At 38.3% G+C, this 21,985-nt stretch overlaps 1 protein-coding gene across 1 annotated transcript in view; it reads right to left on the minus strand.

Moving 5' to 3' along the window:
• Positions 1 to 21,985, minus strand: part of eif2b3 (eukaryotic translation initiation factor 2B, subunit 3 gamma) — a 34,547-nt gene that overhangs the window by 3,197 nt on the left and 9,365 nt on the right. The window contains exons 4-11 of the mRNA XM_007567002.2: positions 17,196 to 17,355; positions 16,682 to 16,793; positions 9,189 to 9,278; positions 6,380 to 6,516; positions 6,048 to 6,238; positions 5,004 to 5,066; positions 4,731 to 4,879; positions 1,332 to 1,435 (exon numbers count right to left, since the gene is read on the minus strand). Of these exons, the coding sequence (XP_007567064.1) occupies positions 1,332 to 1,435; positions 4,731 to 4,879; positions 5,004 to 5,066; positions 6,048 to 6,238; positions 6,380 to 6,516; positions 9,189 to 9,278; positions 16,682 to 16,793; positions 17,196 to 17,355 (1,006 nt within the window). The remainder of the gene's footprint in view (positions 1 to 1,331; positions 1,436 to 4,730; positions 4,880 to 5,003; positions 5,067 to 6,047; positions 6,239 to 6,379; positions 6,517 to 9,188; positions 9,279 to 16,681; positions 16,794 to 17,195; positions 17,356 to 21,985) is intronic.

The following is a 21,985-nucleotide window of genomic DNA, read 5'->3' on the forward strand; positions in this document are numbered from 1 at the left end:
AAAAAAAAAAAAAAAAAAAAAAAAACTTTGACAAATCGGACTTTAAGAAAGAAGAGACTTTCCTTACTGGCTCTAATACTTGGCACCTATAAATGGATGCCACACACATACATTAACACCTTATCTGAGTCAGCCAGAGGGACGCACAGGGCGTTAGCAACCAGGCAGTATTTAGAAAAAAAAAGAGTATATTGGAAGGTCAAATACATTTTAATTTTGATTTTTTACATTTACAGAAATTAACTGATCGGGATTTTCCTAGACGCTATAACAACTTTCAGTTTTCTTTGACTGACCTGCTGATTTTGATTTTCTTTTTTCCATGTTAAGGGCAATAATTAATATTAGTGAAAAAAATGCGTTACAGGCACTTTGATAGACAAGAGTTTTGAAAGCGACTAAAAATGAATGACATACAAAGCGATCCTCATTTATGCATCAAAGCATATTACATAAAAAAAACAAAAAAAAACCAAACAAAAACAAACTACATGAGTATGTAGGACATCCTGTTGGTTGACACATTTATCTCCGTCAATCCACTGGCGTGAATCAAATTTTATACTGTTAGTTATTATTGGTATTTTATCAATTTTATATTCATCTTTAGTGGCTCTATTTTAGCCACTCAAATACACTTCAACTGTAGAAGCACCAATTAGTCTATCGGATTTCGGTATTGGCCAATATTCCCTTTTATTAGGCTCAAATTGGTGACCAGACCAATAACAGAAAAGCACTTTTAATTTAACGAAATGCATCAAAACTAATAATTCTAAATCTAAGAATAATTAAAACTCGTCAACAAACACTTCCACAAATAATATACTCTTTTGTGTACACTTACAATTACAAGTTGAATGACATATACTTCAATGAATAAATGCGACTAATCTTTTCACCAAGAAAAACCAGATGGGCACATCTCTAATTTCCACCCACTCTTGGATTTCATGACAATTGCAACAACAAAGTGGAAACATAATATTTTTTTTTGGCTGTGAAAGACATGTTACCAAAAACAATAAAAAAATCTACTTATTTTTGCAAAAATGCTATGAGGAACTCTTGGTATTCCACAACTAAAACGTTGGCTTGTTCTAATTCAATTTATCACACTCAGTGAAGAGCATCCAGTGGAAACTGCTTCATCACTATTTCATGTCACAAAAGTGCCTTTTGATGCAGGGCGTAATAATACGCTGCTAAATAAAGAATCTGAAAACAAGCCTAAAACAACAAGGGGTAAGTAAGAAATGGAATAAGAAGGAACCTATTCAGAGCCTGTTTTTTTTTTAAACTTTGGGTGTGTTCATGCTGTTGCGTCTCACCTTCTGGCTCAATTCGTTGTCCACTTCCAACCAAACAATATTTGAGGTCGGCTCCCCTGCCAATGATTGCATTACTGCAGATTACGCTGCCTTGGATATTGCATCTGGAAATCAAACACACACATTTTTATTAATTGGACGGTTGCTGGATTCATACATGAATAAATTGCAGTGTTTAGAGGTGAGCGTCCGGGCACAGGAGACAGCGAACACCGACAGGTCAGAACTGCGTCAGGTAGGAAGGCAGAGAAGTGGAAACAGATGTTTAAGAGATTTGGTGGAGAAAAAAAAATAGATGGAGACTTTTGGTTGTGATTGGTCACAGCTGAGTTAGTATATTCTGCAATACTCTGCCTTAATAACAAGTGTGGCGAAAAACATCTTTAAAGGTTTAAAGATTTCCTCCTGTTTCAGATATTTCCACCAGAAATTCCTACTTTTCCGGGCTTAAATTTCTAAGTTTCTAGGTTTGAAATATTTCTCCTGTTCAGTTTTTCTTATCTAAATATGTCACAGCTCTGTCAGTCAGTCACTTACAACGAAAATGGTCAAAGGGATCGTTGAAAGTTTAAGGCGCGATTATGGCAAAGCAAAGATAAAGAACATTTGCATATAAAAGCCTTTAAGTGACTCAGATTTATCTTTCAGATCACAGAACAGTGAAAGCAGTTTGAAAATCAAGTGATTTTCCATCCTCCATCCCCCCCCCTCCATCCTGACACAGATGTGGGAAGTGATAAAAATCAAATTTCATACTTCTCCAGACTTTTCAAGATTGAACAGGAACCCCGTAAGAAGTAACTTGAGAGTTATAAAGCTAAATCCGCTTATAAATTTCGCTTACGTAGCACCTGCAAGAAGCGAGTCAATGTCCTGTTAGCGCTGAAATATTTTTCAAACTCGGCTGCATGTTCTCTGCAAACATCGGCGAGCCTTTATCCGCAGCTTTCTTTCCACAGCTGCAGGGCGAACCGAGCGGACAGACCTCAGAGTTTTTTCCCCCCTCGTCGTCAAGCACCTCCACACCTGCTATGAAAACTCTGAAATATCCAATCAACTGGGCTTAATGACATGACATTAGCATTGATGTCAGCTACTGTGACAACAACGGCGTGTGCTGTGTGAGAGTGCGCGTGTGTGTTTGCCCGTGTTAAAGATCTTGTGCTGCAGTTCCACCTGAGCGGGCCGTGCCAACCCGCCGTGCGTGCTCTCATTCAGCCAAACCATCACCATAAAATTCTTGGAGCGACGCACAGACGGTGCCTGTGTGTCCAGCGCCCGGCTAACCATAAAGGGCGTGTATGTGCAAGCGTGTGAGATACAGAAGGTGTGTGTGTGCGTGTGTGTGTGTTTCAGAGGCCATGGGAGCCAAGTGGAGAACACACGTGGGTCTCGCCCGGGCAGTGACGCACACACACTTGGCTGCCCGTACCTCACACACAGACAGGTTTGTATTGGCCCATTTTATTCAGGTGGTTAGACCAGGATGGGAACAGGAGAAATGTTTGTGTGTGCGCGTGCGTGTGTTGGGGTGTGTGTGCGCATAAGGGACTACCTAGGAGGTAGCGGTGGTAGTTGGTGATGGGAGATTACAACATTCAGAGTTTTGTAACATTACAGAGAAGGGGAGACCACCAAAGAAGCTTCGGAGCTGAAACACCACTAATTACTAACACCAGGGCTCCTCCTTGTCATGACCCCCATATCCTCCCTCCCTATTACACAAACACACACACAAACACGTACACACATCAACCTCCACCTCCTGTGCCCCCATCCTATAAAGTTGACCCCTACTATTCCCCCCCCGCCTGCCCCACTGCCAAACACGCAGTGCTTTGTCAACAAGCTCTGGTCAACTCCAAACAAAGAAATCAGAAATGCAAGGGGTTTCAGCGACATGGCTGGGGTCTGCTAATCCCCTCATACTGGCTCTTTCTTTCCCTCTTTCTCCGTCCTTCTTATGTCCTCAAAGCAAGAAAAGAAAGAATTGCAATTTTCTTTCTTGCGTGCTACTAGCTTGCTTTCCCCCTTCGCTCCTTTCTTCCCTTCTCTCCTGTCTCTCATTCTTTTATGGCCTCGTGCGTGCACCTACACGGGCGTGATGAGGGTCGCCGCGCTGGCTGGCCGGGCTCCCTGAGAGAGCTTAAGGAGGGATGGTTGGAGACAGAAAGAGAAGGGAGATGGCGTCGGGGCCGCGGCGAAAAGAAAGGGAGGAGGAGTAAGAAATCGAGATAAAAGGAAAAGACCTTGTGAATGAGTGCATTAAAATCCGGAATAGAGGCCAAGTTGAGTTCTCCTTCCAAAAAGGTTCCTGGCTAAGAGACTGAACAGATCAATCTACATGCTAATTCTACTGTAGCTACTGTTGCTCTCTGTACGGCGGCACTTCCTTCTTGTAATTTCCAAAGCTGAGGCGACTTTTTGAGGTTTAAAAATGTGGCTTGTCACGGAGCGTCAGTCTTGCTTTGGAGTCCTTCAAATTTACATAATAAAGTTAATACTTTTTAAGAAGTTAACAATGTCTGGGGAAAAAAAAAAAAATAGGCAGCACAAGGAACTTATATTATCTGCGAAGGTTTAACCAAGAGAGCTGGTGGGTGGGGCTAACTCTACTCCAGTCAAACAAATTGGTTTGAAATAGACTTACAATGGAAGTTAGCCCATATTACAATCTTGTAATGAATTAGAGTTGGGTAGAAATTCAGGTCCTTCTCAACTAAATTCAATTTCAGTGAAATATATCTCACTGTCAGAACCGATGTTGCCATGGAATCTGCCCAACAAATCTAATTATATTTCATACGTTGCACATATCGCTCATATATATATATATATAAATAGTTTTGGACCCCACACAGACTCCTGAGGGACCGCACAGAAAATGTACAAACAATGTGATTACTAGATGTCCTTTTACTGCCGGTTTCTTAGTATCATTTCAAATCTAGAATCAATCTGTGATGAGAACTGCGATTAAATCTACTGTGAGCCTTGATTATGGATTTATTGACATTTTGACAGAATCATGGATGCATTTATAAACATTTAAGTTCATGTATATCCAGTTTACTTTAAATTGTGACAAAAATAAATAATAAATAATGTTTAATTTTTAAAATTTGGTCACTATGCACTTTAGCATCTGTATAATACTCAAACACACAACTTGTAGCAAAATGTGCAATGAAAGAGAAATTAGACATAATAATATATATAGTGTAACATAATTAATAAATAATTCTAAACAGGTTTAAATAGAGTTTGTACCCTCTTTCTAGTCCAAAATCCACTGCAGCTCGACTGTGATCAGGCTGTGGAACCTGGCTTCTTCAAAAAAACAGCGCCTTCATATAGATGGATGAAAGAACCAGTGGAAAGGAGTGTGTGTTTTCTCACCCTTCTTCTATGGTGACCGAATGCATAACAATGGAGTTGGTGACTTTGACCTTCTCTTTCACGTTGCTGGATATTCCAATAGTTGATCTTTTTATGGAAGTCTTTTCTGCTAGCTGGCAACGTTCCCCGATGATGCTGTCTGACCCCACCTGCAGGAAGAGCCCAGACAGTTAATCTATTCTTAAGCACACCTAATAAAACACAACACAGACATTGATGTGAAGCACAAATTGGACTCAAACTAAAATTTGGAAACAGGAGCATAACATTTACCTGACATCTGTCAGAAATGACAGCAGACGGGTGAACTGGTGGCTCCTCAAAAAGCTTTGGGGCCTAATTATAAGAAGAAAAAAAAACACTAATATGAAAAAAAACATGAAATAGCAGAAAACATCTAGAAACTGAATCCCAAAGTTCAACAAGATCTAATGGTAAATAAATAAATAAATAAATAAAAAGACTCTAATCAGACACTGTTAACTTGATCTGGCCTGAAATGTGACTGGAAACAAAAATGTCACCAGGTCACTGTAACAGCAACACTCTTCAGTGTGGATACTGTCACTGTCAGAAGAAAACATATTTGCTATTTCAATACCAGCAAGGTGTTAAAGAAGCAGAAGAACAGTTGTATCGGAAGCTGTTTAAAATGAAAATGTATTTTCTGTGGCATGTCTAGAGTTCACTATAGTTCACCGAGGGTTCAGAGAGAGCAAGCAACAGAGACACTCGCAAGAGATAACAGAAAGGCTAAACTGAGTACAGCAAAGTTTCTCTGTTTTATACTTTTGAGCTTAAACCTCCGTCTTAAAGTGAACAAGCTTGATTTGGAAATGTTGATTGTCTTTTGCAAATGCTACAGTTAAAGTAAGGATCCACATTTTCAAGGCACTAAATTATTCTCTTTCCTGGAAAATGCTGTTTTCTAAGAAAAGTATTTTCTGGGGTTACAGTTATTTATAAATGCTAGTTAGCAGTGCTAACTGCTAATAGAAGACCCTAAAGTCAATTTGAAATGTCACCTCCCTAATTATATTGTTGTGGCTACTCTTGTGTCACAATATTGCCTCAGCTCCTAATTTAAAATTTAACGTACTTCAAATTTTTAAATGCTGCTCTTATACCTTCTTAAAAAGTTCTTAAAATCGAAATCAGCGTCGGATAAAATCGGTACTGAAATGTCAAAACTTCAGAGATGGGAGAGAGAAGGAAACTTTGCCATCAAGTCAGTGGTCAGTGGAATGCATCAAACATAGTAGAGCGAATTCTTTAGGAATGTGGACACCAGATGAGCAGGCCGACTCTCTGACTCACCTGCCTGTTTGCCTCTATGTAGGCAGCAAGAGTGTTAACACGGTAGCACAGACCCTGCTCCATAATGTGAACGTAGCAGCGGAGCTTTCCTCCGTGGTAGGCCTCACTCATGTCGCCGCGGTGGTCGTTCCAACAGGACCGCTCCTGGGCCAGCTGGAGCAGAGGCTCGTCCCGCGATGAGATGAGCAGCTCTAAGAGGAGCCAGGGGAAAAAAATAAAACTCAACTCCTTTGGTTCATTCCCCCCCCCCTTTTTAAATCGGCTATGACACGGAGGCTGTTAAATGTTATTCTGATCTAATTCTGATGTGGTATTTCAGTGAAATCACCAACCATGGTTTGTAGAGCAGTCATTCTTTTTCTGGGTCTGATCCTCCAAATCTTCTTTCACCTTCTGGCTGTTGGCGGTTTTGGAAAATTGTTTGCGCACCAAATACGGTACCAACTCTCCTCGGATTGATGAAATGGACCTAAGAAAGAAAAAAAAAAGTTCATTTAATATGAACTTATGAAGCAAAGCAGAGACATATTCATATCCTATGAAAGATTGGCAACCGTCGTGAGCTAAAGCAGGCGCAGGGAATGGAATAAGGGTATTTAAAGTAGTCAAAACTCTAACGCCAGCATTAAATGAAGCCACAATAACAGTGTGTGTAGATCTTTATTGTTTAATAGCAATCTCTGTGTGAAACAACAAGCATAATAAGTTCCTGTTATTACTTTTAAACCAAAATCAGGGAGGAAACTCTTCTTATCCCCCCCTCATTTCTCACTTCAGATCATTTTCATCTGTTTGCTCATCTCTGGACTTCGCTTCGGTGTTCCTCTCCACCAACTCGCAACCCCAGGCCCCCGCCACCTACTTTCTTTTAAAGGGAGATTAGAATTTCCATTTGAATGACAGGAGAAAAACAACAGTTACTTTGTCTATTTCTGTCCTCGAGCAGAGAGGACAGAGAAAGAACACGGAGGAGGAAGGAGGAGAGTCCGAGAGGAGCGGCTGAAAAGAGAGTCCAAGAAAGAAGCCGGAGAAAGGAATGAGTCACCTAACAAGAGAGACGATATGTGGTGGTGGGCGAGGGGGCACTGGTGATGCAATGATTGATGTAAGATTTAGATCTACATCTCTTTAATTCAAAGTATTAATGGAACTTGTTTGAAGGTACTGAACAGGAAATATAGTTTATCTCAGTTTAAAAATGGGGAAAAAAACTAACGTGGAAATGTCAGATTTCAATGAAAGGAGTTTTATGCTTTTAATACAAGCAGAGATATATGCACATAATACACAAGTCCAGTAAGAAGTGATCAATACTCTTCTTTAATATTTTTAGGCAGAACGAAGGTCTTAAATGTACAAGTTTGGACATGTTGAATCTGTTCAAGGCATAATTAAGCAAGCTTGATGGTTTTTATAACTGTTTTATTAACATATGCCTAAATTTTCCTCTTATTTTGTAATAAAGCAGTGATAATGACATTCAAACAAAATAAAAATAAAAAAAATTGGTGAGTCCTGCTGAGTGTATATTTCACTATCTGAGGAACATTCAGTAATTTCAAATGTTTCGATTTCACCTTAAAACTACAGCTACACACTCCTCTTCTATATGCGCTAGACATGGGCTCCTTCAGTTCAAAGTTCTGCACCGGTTGCATATCTCTAAAGAAAAGCTAGCTAAGTTTTATCCCGAGACTGATCCCTTGTGTAACCGATGCAAGTCAGAAGTCGGTTGGTTCCCTTATTCACACTTTCTGGGCGTGTTCAAAGCTTCATATCTATTGGACATCTATATTCAATACATTCTCAGAAATATACAATGTTAAATTTGACCCTTCTGCTCCAGCTGCAATTTTTGGAGTCATACCTCCAAATATTTTACTTTCCAAATATAGTAGCTTTTGCTACATTGATTGCGAGACGTTTGGTACTTCTGAGGTGGAAACAGGAGGCCCCTCCTACACATGAACAGTGGCTTGCAGAGCTCCTGAGGTTTTTGCATTTAGAAAAGATGAGATGTACATTGGCAGGTTCAACTGCTAAATTTGTCAAGGCATGGCAGCCATTTTTACAATACATGGAAACATTCAAGATGAGTACTCCGTTGTAACTAAACTACTGCTACTTTTAGTTAGCTGTAAAGTGAACAGATTCTTGCGTTTTCATTTGTCTTTAATTTCTTTGTGTTTGTGCGTGTATTTTTAAGCTTTTATTTTGTGTATGATTTTTTTTGTATGCTTCATGTAAGGGTTTTATATGTTAAAGTGGACAGCGCTGTATGAAACTTAAATGCTGTAAAGAATATGCTGTGAAAATTGACAAATAAAGTAAAAAAAACCCAAAAAAAACAACAGCTACAGCCTAGGAACTTGGACAGAGTTACATTTGTCAACATGACACTAATTCCAAAAAACAGCAGATTAGAGATTAGATTGGACTGGATTAGAGAAAATCCACAATAAATTCATAAATTATGCACATAATTCTTGTTTTCAACTCAATGAAGTTAAATGCGCCATCTTTGTTCTACCCTTATACATTTTGTTGAAATGTGCCATTAAAAGCCAAACATTAACATGTCATTCTTTAATATGATGTAAACTTTTGACTTGTACTCTTAAGAGCTGAACATTTGTCTCTACTGTAAGACACGAAAGCAGGACCACAATTATTGGGTTTTATCTGCGCATCACTTTAATACGCGGGACATTTTTTCTTCGTAGACCACCATTTTCCACAAACCACCTAAATTTACGACATGTTGATATCGGGTAGATCCTCCATCTGGTGAGTATAAACTCCAGGCTGCAACAGAAGGCCAGTGTCGCACTGCTTTACTCCGGAGGCTAAAGGCCTAACAGCCTGTCTCAGTGGCACATAGTAAAACAAATTAACACCTAGCTAGAATACCCCGCTCGCAGACGCTTTCAAAGCCTTCCAAGGCGTGGAACCGCGTTTAACAGTTGAAACAGATTAGGAAGTGATTGAGGGTTCAAGCTGATGTGAATGTGTGAGTATATATGCATGGACTTTATGTCTACATGAGCACATGCGTGTCAGTGAACGACCTCTGCATGGGGGGAACACAGGGTGAGAAAGTTTTCCTTCATCTTTGAAAGTCGACACAAGTACAATACTTACTTGTTTTCTGTGAGAAAGTCAACAACTGCTTTTTTCAGACAGTAGAGGTGAGCGTCCACCAGGCCCGTTTTGATGTGCATTCTGGGATGTCTGAAAACAAAAATCAATTAAGTTATTTCCAAAAGGTAATTTTTCAGCTTTATAAGGTTTGTCAACACAATAACAAAAAAAAAAACAAAAACAAAAAAACAACAGAACTTTGAAATGAATACATTTACGTTAAAATGCTTCGTGACAAAAATAATGAATTAAATTATATGTCATGCATTTCCTATTTAAATGACAACTGTACAGAAACAAACTGAATAATTTAAAGTTAGTTAAATATGCCATTATTGTTATTTGTTTAACCAGTCAAAGTCTCATTAAGACTAAACAAACTCTGTTCCAAGGGGGACATGGATAATTTAGGAAGCATTACATAAAACTGACAATGTTACACGATTAAAATATTTGAAAAATAATGACACTAAAATACACTAAGCATAAGTGAAAATAATAATATGATGGTATCATGATTTCATTACTACTTAAAAATAATAAAATACTTGGTGAATTAATTACATTTTTATTCCAAATGATAAATTCCAAATCAGTTTAATTACATATTTCTGTTTCTATTTTCATTCTGTTATTGAAACACTGAGCAAATTATATACGGCTTTTGCCGTATATAACTTGGTTTGTGCTGTGCTACTTCTGGACCTCCGCGGTGCGACCTGGACGATGCTTTATTTTTGTTGTATCCATGAGGTTCTCTCTTCATTCAGATAGGAGTTGCTTACAGAAAACCAGAAACAGTCATTTTACCGACATAAACGTCACAGACGGAGGACATCTGCATACTATACAATGTCAGCTACAACTGATGTGGATTCACAAAGCTGGTGCCATGAGACAGCTGCCAGTCAGACAGGTTTATATTGACTGAGGCGCCTCACACACACAGACACCCTACTGTGCATTTGCTCATTCACACATTTCTTCCCCACGCGGAGACAGTGTGGCTCTAGTTAAAATGTGGCATTTATAAAGCGAGAGGCAAAGAAAACCACACCATCCTCCAGGTTTCAGGAGACAAATCCATCTTCACTCGTTCGCCCTCTCTTGATTTCCTGTACTCCTCCTCCTGATCTTCTCAGTCATTATGTAATGATGGTGAGGGGAGTGTTGTTACTGAAAGAACCGACCGGCCTTTGCATGTTTATTATGCCCCTTCGCCACTGAGGAAACATATCCATGTAACTGCTGGGGATTTTTCAAAGCATGCTGTATTGATTTAGACTTTCGTAAAAATCAAAACAAAGCCTGGGACTTATCACAGAACAACAACATGGCTTTGGCAAAAATCAAAAGCAGACACGATGCTTGCTGTTCACAGTTTTCGTTTAATCCGTTTTATTTTTCACATTAAATGAAGCAGGGGATAACGGTGGATTAAAAACCATCGACTTGGTCAATATGCCACAAAGCGGGATTGGCATTTCGATAAAAAGGCTCACCAAACATCTCACATAATGCAGTGGCCTTCTCTATCTTCACCATAAAACTGTGCTAGTTTGGGTTTAGGTTTGCTGAGTTATACTTCTGTGTGGACGGAGCAATCTTGACTTGGAGTCACGTCAGCTAAACTGTTCCAATCGAACATGTATTGCGATCACTTATGTCTCTGTACACGTGCCTATCGTAAAACATTTTAAGTTTTTCTTTCTTTTAAAAAACGTACAAAATTAAACATTTTGCAAAATAAGTGCAAAATAAAACATCTCATGCCTTTCTACAATTTGAAAAGCTCCCTTCTAATGATAATGCATTTTTTATTTAAAAGGAGCAAAGCCCTAAATGGTTCGTTTTGTTGTAGCGACTGCCGACCTCTGGGACAGATTGATGCACAGATGGACGAACAGATGGACTGATGGGTGGATGGATGAACGGACTGGTGCAAAGACAGAGACACACAAATGAATATATGTTTGCAAGCATGGACTTGCAAATGGACTGATGGATGGACGCGTAAATTGGATGAGCAGATGGATGAGTGATGGATGGATTTTTTTTTTTCTTTTTTAACAGTCCATCTCTACCATCTACATTCTCCTCGATCCAACAGACTTTTGTAAAATTCACCAGCTTTTGTCCGACTACGGCAGCTTAGGAATACTGCTGCTTGGTCACATATTTCACAACCAGATGCAGAAAGCCATAAGTCAAATCTAATATACATGTGTCCGAGTAAAAGGTATTTTGAAAAGCATAAAAACATATGCCGGTGCACGCACTGTGCTCTGCTCTGCGGGAGTTTATTCGCGGGTATTTATTCGCAAAGCATTTCCCAGGTGTTCATTTCGGTGAGCGGAGATTGAGCATAAAGTTAAATTTATGGGAACACCCAGCGTGTGACAACACAGTTTGGCACCTGCAGGCAAGATACTTGGACTGGGCCAAATGGGAGAGCATCTAAATGTGTTTTAGATGCTCTCCAAAACACATTTGCACTGACTGGTGGCTCAAAAAGCCAAGAGGACACTGCAAAAATAATGTGAAATATTTGAAAAGATCTGTCTAAAAATATGGTAAACTCAACACAAAAATATTCACAGTTTAGGAAGTAAGAGTAGAAATAATATACTGGTAACACTTCCCATTACCAAACTGTTAAAATAATGCCAAATGGCTGTATATGCATTCGATGAGTGAAATTAAATATTGGAGATCTTTTGACATTAATATAATTTGGCACTATACAAATAAAAACTGATTTGTTTTGATTGATAAACTAATATTTAAGCAAACAACAATTATCTTGAAGGTACACTACTCTAGAGTGTAGAGAGCCACATAAATAGTTATGATGAGGCAGATTTGGCCTCTGCGTCTTGAGTTTGACACATGCTTTAAAGAATAAATTAAAATATGAATAAATACTGATTCTGAGAAGCTTTGTTATGAAATGCATTGACATTTATTATTTTGTGGAAAATATATTCAAGATTTATTTTTTCAAGTGAATCCTCCATATTAATAAGCAGTTTTGAAGTCATTAAGAAAGAAAAAAGAGAAACGATTGGATTTCCCTCCCCAAAAATTGAACAATCATCTTTGTTTAATAAAGTTTCAGTGCACTGTGAATGTTGCAGAGTTCTGTCAACAGCAGCAGGAATTTAGAGTGCTTGGAGGCAAGGATGACGCAACCCTTCCCCTCGGATTAATGGCTAACTCCTAAACGCGAGAGAAGAGTCACAGCTCTCTTGCTCTCAAACAAAGCAAGCATAACGTCTTAATTAATTACAACTGAAACCACACGGTGAACAATGACTAAGATGCAGCAGCGAGGCTGTGGAAAACCTCCATTGGTCTGGTTTTGAAAGTACAATCGACAAGGCTGAAGGGCTTATGCGACTGAGGAGCATTTACCATTGTCTCCAAAAAATGTCATGCCAGCCAAAATATTGCCGTCATTTCAGGAAAATGCAGATTCTGTTAATTGTGACTAAGAGAAAAACTCCACCAAATGACACGGTTCCCCCAAATCATCACAGACTGTGGAAATGTCCCGCTCAACCACAAGATACTTGGAATTCTGTTTCTCTCCGCTCTTCCTCCAGACTCTGGGATCTCTCTTTTTAAATGAAAAGCAACACTGACTTTCATTTAAAAGTCCAGTTCTTTGTTCTCATTAGCTCATGTAAAGCACTTCTCACCTTGTGTCTGGTTTAGAAGTGGTTTAACACAAGAAATGAGAAAGTTGCAACTCATATTCTGGATCCATCGGTTTGTGGTCGCCCTTCAAGCTCCGACTCCCAGTTAAAAGTCCACATCTTATGGACCTCCCCAAAACTGTTGAGTGGGCCCGAGGGTTTCACTGTTTGTTTTGGAACCGTTGCTGACGCGCTCGTTCTTCCACTGAACCTTCCAGGAATACAGTACTTTAGCAATGACCTTTTGTGGCTTTGTTGGTTAAAAAGTGCTATATTATGTTGGGTTTTTATAGACTAGAATAAGAAAATCACCTCAAACTAAACCTTTATAGCACCTAAGGACCTCGCATTACAATGTTTGTGAGACATGACTCATCCCTGGAGAAATACAATTTGCTATTACACAGAAAGACAAATTTAAACAGATGGTAGGCTTTCTGTAGCCAGAAAGCCTACCATTCTCAGGTTAATAAGGACATTCAACTTCACTAAAGGAAACTTTGAATTACTGATCACAATCCTTGGAAGCAGAGCATAAAAACATGAGCGATGACTCAATTCTTTTAAACAGCACTATTTGTAAAAGGATATTATACTGTAAACTTTAATCTATCCTGATATTACTCATGTCTCAAAGTACTAAAACAGTTCTGACATAGCTGTTAGTTTTTATCCCATTATGAATATGAGAGCTTTGCATTACTCTGTCAATCGCTCAAAGTTTGAACAAACTATAACAGAACTGAGTGCAGTTCAAGATCTTCTGTTTATCTCTTGCAATTTTTAAATGAGATTTTTTTTCCTGCTCTCTCTCTCTCTCTCTCTCTGTCACTCTTCTTTTTGACCTATTATGGCCATAAAGAGGAAGCCGTGCGATCTAACGAACTGCCGTTTGTGCTAATTGTACTAATCTCTTTTTATGGGAAGGTATGATAACTTCAGTTCATCACATCTATAAAATGGAAAAAAATAACAGGCTATAAAAAAAACTAAGGAAACCCTTAATCTTCTTAAGCCTTGTAAAAAAGTACATTTTACAACTTGTCTCACAACATAAAAATAAAAAAAACAGCAATCTAAAAAAAAAATATTAATAATTTGGTCGATGCTCAAATTTCTACTATCTCAACTTTGTAAAACACTGCGTTATTACACTCAATGGTAAACATAGGCGTATACCTGCAAATAAAATTTAATACAAATAATTTTTGTGACATCCGTTTTTGGATGTAAACTTTTTGTGTTAGATCTGACGACAAACTGAAACTAAACTATGATTCAAATCAATTGCACAGCCCTAATCTGAAGCACATATGCATGTATATCCATTATAAAATGTATGTTTGTTTTATAATGGAAGCTGCTAAGCTTTGGAAAACTGATACAACTTCTCTTCAATCTGCTGCAGCAAAGAGTGAGATTGCTCCAGTGAGTCTGTGGCTGTTATGCAAGGTAATAAAAAAATATATATATATTCAAATGTTTTTAATAAAAAAAGGATTAGTTAAGAATACTGAGTGAACAGTAGTTCTGCCTTAATAATTCTTGCCATCTTATTCGATGTAATTGAAATCTGCATTTTACTGCAATGCTGATCCTTGCTCCAGATCTGCCTTCAAGATGTTCTGACAGGTGGAGCTGTAATGTGCCGGGCGAAGCTCGGCTGGAGTCCTTTCACACCATTTAAGCGATTTCCAGGTCAAACAAACTCACATGTGCAGGGCCGTTTAAACCGAAGACACCACAGCCATGTGGAAACCATAGAGGAGAGAAGGGGGAAAATATTGCAGAGGTTGAGGCTGGGCAAAGATGGAGGAATGAAAAAACAGATGGCTGTTTGTGAGGAGGGATGTACAGAACATGGAAAAAGATGGCTGACGTAACGAAGGAACTGGAGGCCATTTTTACTAAAATAGCGCAAAACGAAGATGCCGTGAAAGACACCCTCCACAATCACAGATGATGTTTACTGAAAAACACTCAGGTGACGTGTGCAAACGAGTTCTAGCTTCTGTCAGTGCAAATGTTTGAAAACAGCAAGATCTTGTAAAACTGCTTACTGCTGAGTTACAGACAAACAGAACTCCAGGAATTTCTTCCCTTGCTGCACCGGGCATTTTTTTCTATCTGTCTTTTGTTGCTGTCTGACATGTGAGCATATACCTGAACAGAGGTGACTGAAAGGTTTTAGGCCTTTAACGGCAACCCATAAATGTTTATCTGTGAGATCACCGTGTTTCCATAACACTGTGACAAGATGCGGCTGGTTTGTCTCCATCAGAGTCCACCTTGACGTTGTGTTACGTATTCCTGTGCGCGCTCGTGTAAGCATTTCTGGTTTGTGAAAAAAGACAGAGTGCGTGTGTGTGTGTGTGTGTGTGTGTTTATATGCAAGTGTGGCCCAAAAAGTTCCCTGTGAGGGAAGCATGCGAGCAGCTGCTCTGGCCCCCTCTTTTGTTGGCTAGAATTTACAGTGGCTTTGGCTCCATGAAATATTTACGAGCTCCCAAAACACCCGCTCTCACACATACGCGCATTTTAGGACTGAGAAACAAAAAAAAAAAAAAAAAAGAAAGAAAAGAAAACCCACCTAGTGTACTCTTCCTGTACCAAAAAAAAAGAAAAAAAGACAAATACAATACCTCCACAACAAGAATAGAGCCTTAAAATTAAGTCGAGACAAAAATGTCCACAGCTGAAACGAGGAGACATCTTGAATGGAATGTACTTAGATGTACAGAACCGATCCAGGACTAAGTGTTAAATAAAAACAGAGGCTGGAAAAATCTGATCCCTCTGTTTGGTGTACTGTACACTTAAATTTCCAATAACCTTGGTGTCTATGTATAGCAGGTGACAGATGCAGAAGATTTAAGTAGGGGAAACAGATGGAAATACAACACTGGATGTTTAACAAGGGTTTAGAAATGGTTTACAAACGGCAACATCTGGGTAAAGTGTTAAAGTTATTCATATTGCATTTTTGTGACTGCTAAGCTCATGCCAGGCGATCTAAAGTCAGACGTGTGAGATTTGAATGAGAAACATCCGTTTTTCAATTTAGTTTTCATCCTTATGTAGCTTTGCCTCTAAGTTGTAAGAGATGCTTGCCTTGCTTTTGCGGTTATTACAGTAGCGATATACAGCAGAGTCAGGGAAGACGGCGCATATTTAACGTCTGGTTCACATCTCAAGTCTCCTAGCAGCAAAAATGATGAAAGAATCAACAAAATAAGACTCTTGTAAATGTAACTTTCAAATTATGAAGATTTCACTTCACATGCATAGAACCGAAGGTTCTGTGAATCTGAACTTTGTGAAATCAAGTGCTTTCTGGGATTCCTCCAGGCTAGCAGAGGGGGGCAAGTCGTCACAAAGTTCACTCGAGCCTCAGGGCTGCCTCTGCTTCTGAAGCGCTCTTCAGGCTCACAGACTGGCTTCTTTTCATTAAAAAAAGGCAGAGTTTGGTCAACTCTTCATGTGTTGAGATGAAGTGATGTTGGTAATCGATCCACATAGAAAAAAAATCTCAAGATTTATGAATGAACATACTTTATCTACTACTTTTACATGGACGCCAACCAAATGGCAGCCTCGGCATTAAAATCCCAAAATATAAACATCCAGCAGGTTGAGCTTTTCACATTAAATAACTTTAAACCCGATATTTAGCTGGTACTTTTAATTATTTAAGTAGTTAAAACTGCCCAAAGAAGTATAAGGAGCATTTGATATGTTTTGAGGTGAACATTGAATGAATTTAAAAAGGCCTAATTGTAGTAAAGAAGGCCTTACTTCCTTATAATAGACTTCCTGACTGAAAGTCCGTCTTCCAGATCCGCTTCATTGGCCATAAAGAGCAGTCTCTTCCCTGACTGATCCACACCGACGAAGTCCCTCTGTTCAGCTGGCAAAAATACACATGACAATACGCGTCAATACGAATCCATCATGTCTCACAGAACTGGCCACTGTTATCAAATCCAGTTGGACATAGATTAAATATGTAAACATTGGGCTCAAATTAAACCGTTTGAGCCCAATGTTTATATATGCTGCTTAAAGAAAACCACATAACTGTTTCTTCCTCTCACTGTCTAACATTAACTCAAACTCAACATTAGGTATCAATTTATCTAAATGCCAGAAAAACCAGTTAGGATGTTTTCAAAAAATGTAAATAAATAAATAAATAAATGTAAAACTCCGACTAAGAAGGAACTAATAAATGTGTTTCACTGTGAGATAATGAACAAAACATTGCTCTGTATCTACACATAACGCCGACATTATGCTACGATCCCATTACCTGTCCTTTTCTTCCCTTTCTGGCCCGGCACAGTCTCTGTGAACTCATGGGCTTTGCTCATGAGCATGGCCAGTGTTGCATTGTGGGCTCTGAAAAGGTCGACCACCTCATGAAGAGCCACGTCGGTTATAAGGTCACAGCTCACCACCAGGATGTCAGTCTGTAGGAAAATGTTGGGAGACAAAAACAGTCAAGACGGACTTTGTCAAATGAGAAAAAATGTCTTTAACACACCGCGTCTATCTTTGGATGCGTTTTATTACTCTAGTCACAAAACATCTCTTAAATTTTTCAACGAGATATGCAAAAATGCGTCGCAACACTAAGTGTGCGTGATTTAATAATGGTAGCAGAGGAAAAGTGTGTTACGTCTGCTTGAGCAAGAGATTTTGTCACATAGTGCAAATTCTGTCAATTGCTACCCAGTGGTTTTGCACATTTACTTTTTACTAGTTTTCATGATTACCATGGTCAAATTTAATGCTAATAAATATGTAAACGTCATTGTTAAAAATCAAAATGGCTATTAAATCCATATTTGGCCATGTATACTGATTTTCAAATGAAGCATCTCAGAAATACGCAGAAGCAACTAAAAATAAAGTGGAAAAATTCCTACTAAAAAAGCACAAAGCTTCCCACGGAGCTGATTGTGTATTTGTCTAAGAACGGCTTTTTGAAAATGTTATTGTTCTTATTTCACACGAGGAAGAATCTTCAGAATGCGCCCATTTGTCTCATTAAGTTGTGGCCAGTTTTTCAGATTTCTTTTTATTACAGAGAATGCAGTCGACGGTTTGTTTGCAGTCAGCAGGTCTGGCTTTTTTTGCCCGAAACAATTTTTCTATTTTATGCCGTCATTAAAGCAGATGAAGTGAAATGCAACTTTCAAACTATTTTTCTTTTACTTAAAGTTAATTTACTATTTGCTATTTTAAAACATGTGCAGATGCGTTTATACAAACCTCAAAATGACAAGAGCTTTCTCCTAACAGACTTTGTATTCACTCCATATTCACCTCGGGCCAGGATTCCTGCTATGCTCAGGAGCCACACACAATAACTCAACCAAGGTTATTCAAAGAAACAAATGCTTCAAAATCTACATAAATACGAAGCTTGTGAATTCCAATCAACGTTCTAATCTTCTGCCATAAGAAAGACGTTTGCACGTGGGCACGCCTGTGTTTGTGCATCTGTGTTATCCATTTGTGTCTCCAACGATGAAGGCTGTCGGCATGTCAACTAATCCCACCATTAGCACCACAAGCCTGAACGACAGAGACACGGTTCCTCTGTTTGCCACAGAAAACAGACTGAGAGGAAAAGAAGTGCACAAAAGTGCATGTTGAAATAGTAAAAAATCCAGAAATTTCAAAGATTTATTTTAATATATACGTATTTTTTTGCAGACTGCATCACGTATAATTAAAACCTCCATAGTCCACCAACAAATGATACAATTTTAAACCCTTGTTTTGTTTGTTAAGCTGTGCTCATTCACTATGCAAATGAATTCTGATTTAACTACTAGCTAATATTAACTAATAATAAATAAATCCTGAACTAACAACTACTAAACAATAACTAATGATGAACCAATGATAAAACTGCTAGTTAGCATTCACTAGCTTGATGAACTAATCATATATCAACTACTAGTTAAGTAATCACAAACTATTATCTTACTAGCTGAACGTAAACATTGTCTAATGAGAATTAGACAATGTCTAATTAAACACAGTCACTCAAAGTGCTTCGCAGTAGAGCCATATTCACACATTCATAAACTGAAAATTAAATCAGTCCAGGGGAAAGAAGCTGGAAGTGGATCATCAGCTGATTATTCATCATAGTGATCCACAGTTACGCCAACAATGACGACTTAATCCTGAACAAATCACTGATTAACCAATAAATAACTAAGTAATAACATTTTTTAAAAATCCTCCTCATAAGTAAATGATTTATTACTGGCTAATACTTCCCTGGTGAGAAAACAGAAAATTAAGGAGAGCTTTATTTCTAATAAACAGTTAAGTTAACAAACCGCAATCAGAGTTAATCTTAAACCGTTTCATAAGAACGAGGCTCTGAAATAACTGATGAGTTTTTAAATATTCAGTAGTTAGCAAAGTTATAGTTCATGATTATCTTTTTTGTCAGTTATTTATGCTTAGTTCATCAAAAAAATAATTAAAATTAATGACTTTTCTGTTTATTCTAAAATGATATACTTGTGGCTCCCACTTAGACATTCGCTTAAATTACATTTGCTGTTTTTTTGTATTGCGTATGACGCTTTCTCTCGTCACATTTTTGTGAACGTCTACTCTTATTCAAGCCTGTTCCAGAACTCCCAACAGGGCTGTGACGCTGATTTCAGCCGGATGATTTAGAGTTTAGAGCAGTTCTTTAAGTGTATCTGAGTAAGAGCGGTATCAGCAGGATTAAGGGTCATCAAGTCAACCGAGATTAACTTCAATCATAACCTTGATCCGGACCCCGCGACAGGAAGCAGCCCGGCTAAAGCGGGAGGTGTCTGCGGAAGATCTACAGACTCCGATCTTTCAACTCTGCTCTGTCTCTCTATCACACACTGACAAGCTTGCACACATGTTCAGAAACAAAGCACAAAGGCATGTGCACACGCATGCACATACATTCGCACACCAATGGATAATAGCGTGGTTACACAGAGGCCACACACACACGCGCACACGCGCACACACACACACACACACACACACACCCAGACACACACTCTAGAGGCGACAGCAGAGTGGAGTCAGCTGGAGAGGCAGAGGCACTTTGGCCTTTCCACAGCCAGGACCAGCAGACAGGTCAGGACCACACACACTGATGCTTACAAAATCACACACAGACGCATACTTATCCAAGTGCTAGGTGACTTCAACTCAGAGCTATGTACACAATCTTGACCACGCACAGAAAAAGCCATGATGTTCACAACATTTTCACTATGCCAAATATAAATGTGTCTCCAATATGACACTATATATATATATATATATATATATATATATATATATATATATATATATATATATATATATATATATATATATATATATATATATATATATATATATATATATACAAAAACTTTATGTTATCACTTACGTTGAGTAATTGAACTCAAAACTTACATTGTGTTTTGTTTAAAGAGACTTGAAGTAATAAGCTAATATAAAATGAATTAAGGCTGCCAGCTGGATCCAGCCAGATCTTTGCTTGCATGTTGCAACAGCTTCAAGTAACTTGTAGACTGTTTTTGGGCCACAACTTGGGATGTACAGTGCCTAGCGAAACTATAAAAATATACCACATTCAACTTTCAACCAACCATATATCTCTTTAACTTTGATTACTTTGTCACAGAACAACACAAAGTTATGGATAATTGTGAAGTGGACGGAAACAGATGGAATGAAACTTATTTTTATGGGCAGTATGACTTGCAGACATATTTAGCTTCTCTAATACTTTACGTACGAAATACAAATTGTATTCAGAAGTCCATTATGTGTTAAATTGTGTAATTTAACGCCGGAAAACATTAGACAACAAACATCATGAAGTGCCAGGAACACAGGAAGTTTAAGTCAGGGTTTGGTTCCCAAGCTGATTCCCAAATGTTTGTTAAATCCATAATCTGAAAATGAAAACAGTAGCACAACTATATGCCTACTAAGACACGACCATGAACCTGAACTGACAGGCCTGGCAAGAAGAGCATTAATCAGAGAAGTAGCCAAGAAAACCATGATAGCTGAAGGAGCTGCAAAGATCCGCAGGTGAAAGTATCTGTTGGTGATTTTATAATCTTTTAATATTTAAAAGATGATGATAAAATGTCCTGATTTTAGTTTTCCACAGGCATAGGGGACACGGCAAGTCTGACAAAGACGTGGCTTTGGTCAGATGAGTTCAAAATACAGCTTTTTAGCCTAATTAACTCCATGAAAATGTCATACTCTGCTTAAAAAAATAGAGGTAATCTAATGAAGATAGATGGAACAGAAGAAAGAGCAGTCCTGCAAGAAAACATCTTTGAGGCAAAAGACTTGGGAAAGGGACTGAATTTTATTTTACAGTAGGCAAACTCCCCTAAACATACAGCTGGAGTCAAAATGAAATTGGTTACATCCAAGCACATCCCTGTGTTAGAAAGGCCAAGATCTAAATCTAAAAGAGTATTTTTGGCAAGAGTTTAATATTGTTTTTCACAGATCCCGATCTGAATGAGCTTGAGCTATTTTGAAAAGAATAATTGCCAAAAATCTCTGCCACTACCTCTGCAAAGCTGGTGCAGCCAAACCACAAAAGAACTGCAGATGTAACTGAAGCAAAAGTAGTTCTGGTACATATAAATGCACAAGAAGCATTTTCTTGATTTTAAAAATGTCTTTAAAATTCACAGTTATTCACCATTTCATGATGATTTATTTTATACAAATAAATCATCCGGAATAAATAGAGGTTTGTCGTTCTAACACGATAAAAACGTGAATACGAAACACAGAAATATCCGCTACATCACTTCTCTTCCAAATGAACTGTTTGCTAGTGTTGCCATGGCAACCAGGTATCCTTACAAGCAGATCAATTTTGTCTTACACTGCTATGTAGCTTACCATATTTATCCATATTTATACAGAGCAAAGTCTTGACACAGACTTAATTTTTCTTTCGACACATCAAAAGATGTCCATTTAAATTTCAAATGCAAACGTGCAGCTTAAACACACAATTCCTAAAGAGGAAAC

The sequence above is a fragment of the Poecilia formosa genome, unplaced genomic scaffold, assembly GCF_000485575.1.
Source record: "Poecilia formosa unplaced genomic scaffold, Poecilia_formosa-5.1.2 Scaffold202, whole genome shotgun sequence".
NCBI classification, from domain to species: domain Eukaryota; kingdom Metazoa; phylum Chordata; class Actinopteri; order Cyprinodontiformes; family Poeciliidae; genus Poecilia; species Poecilia formosa.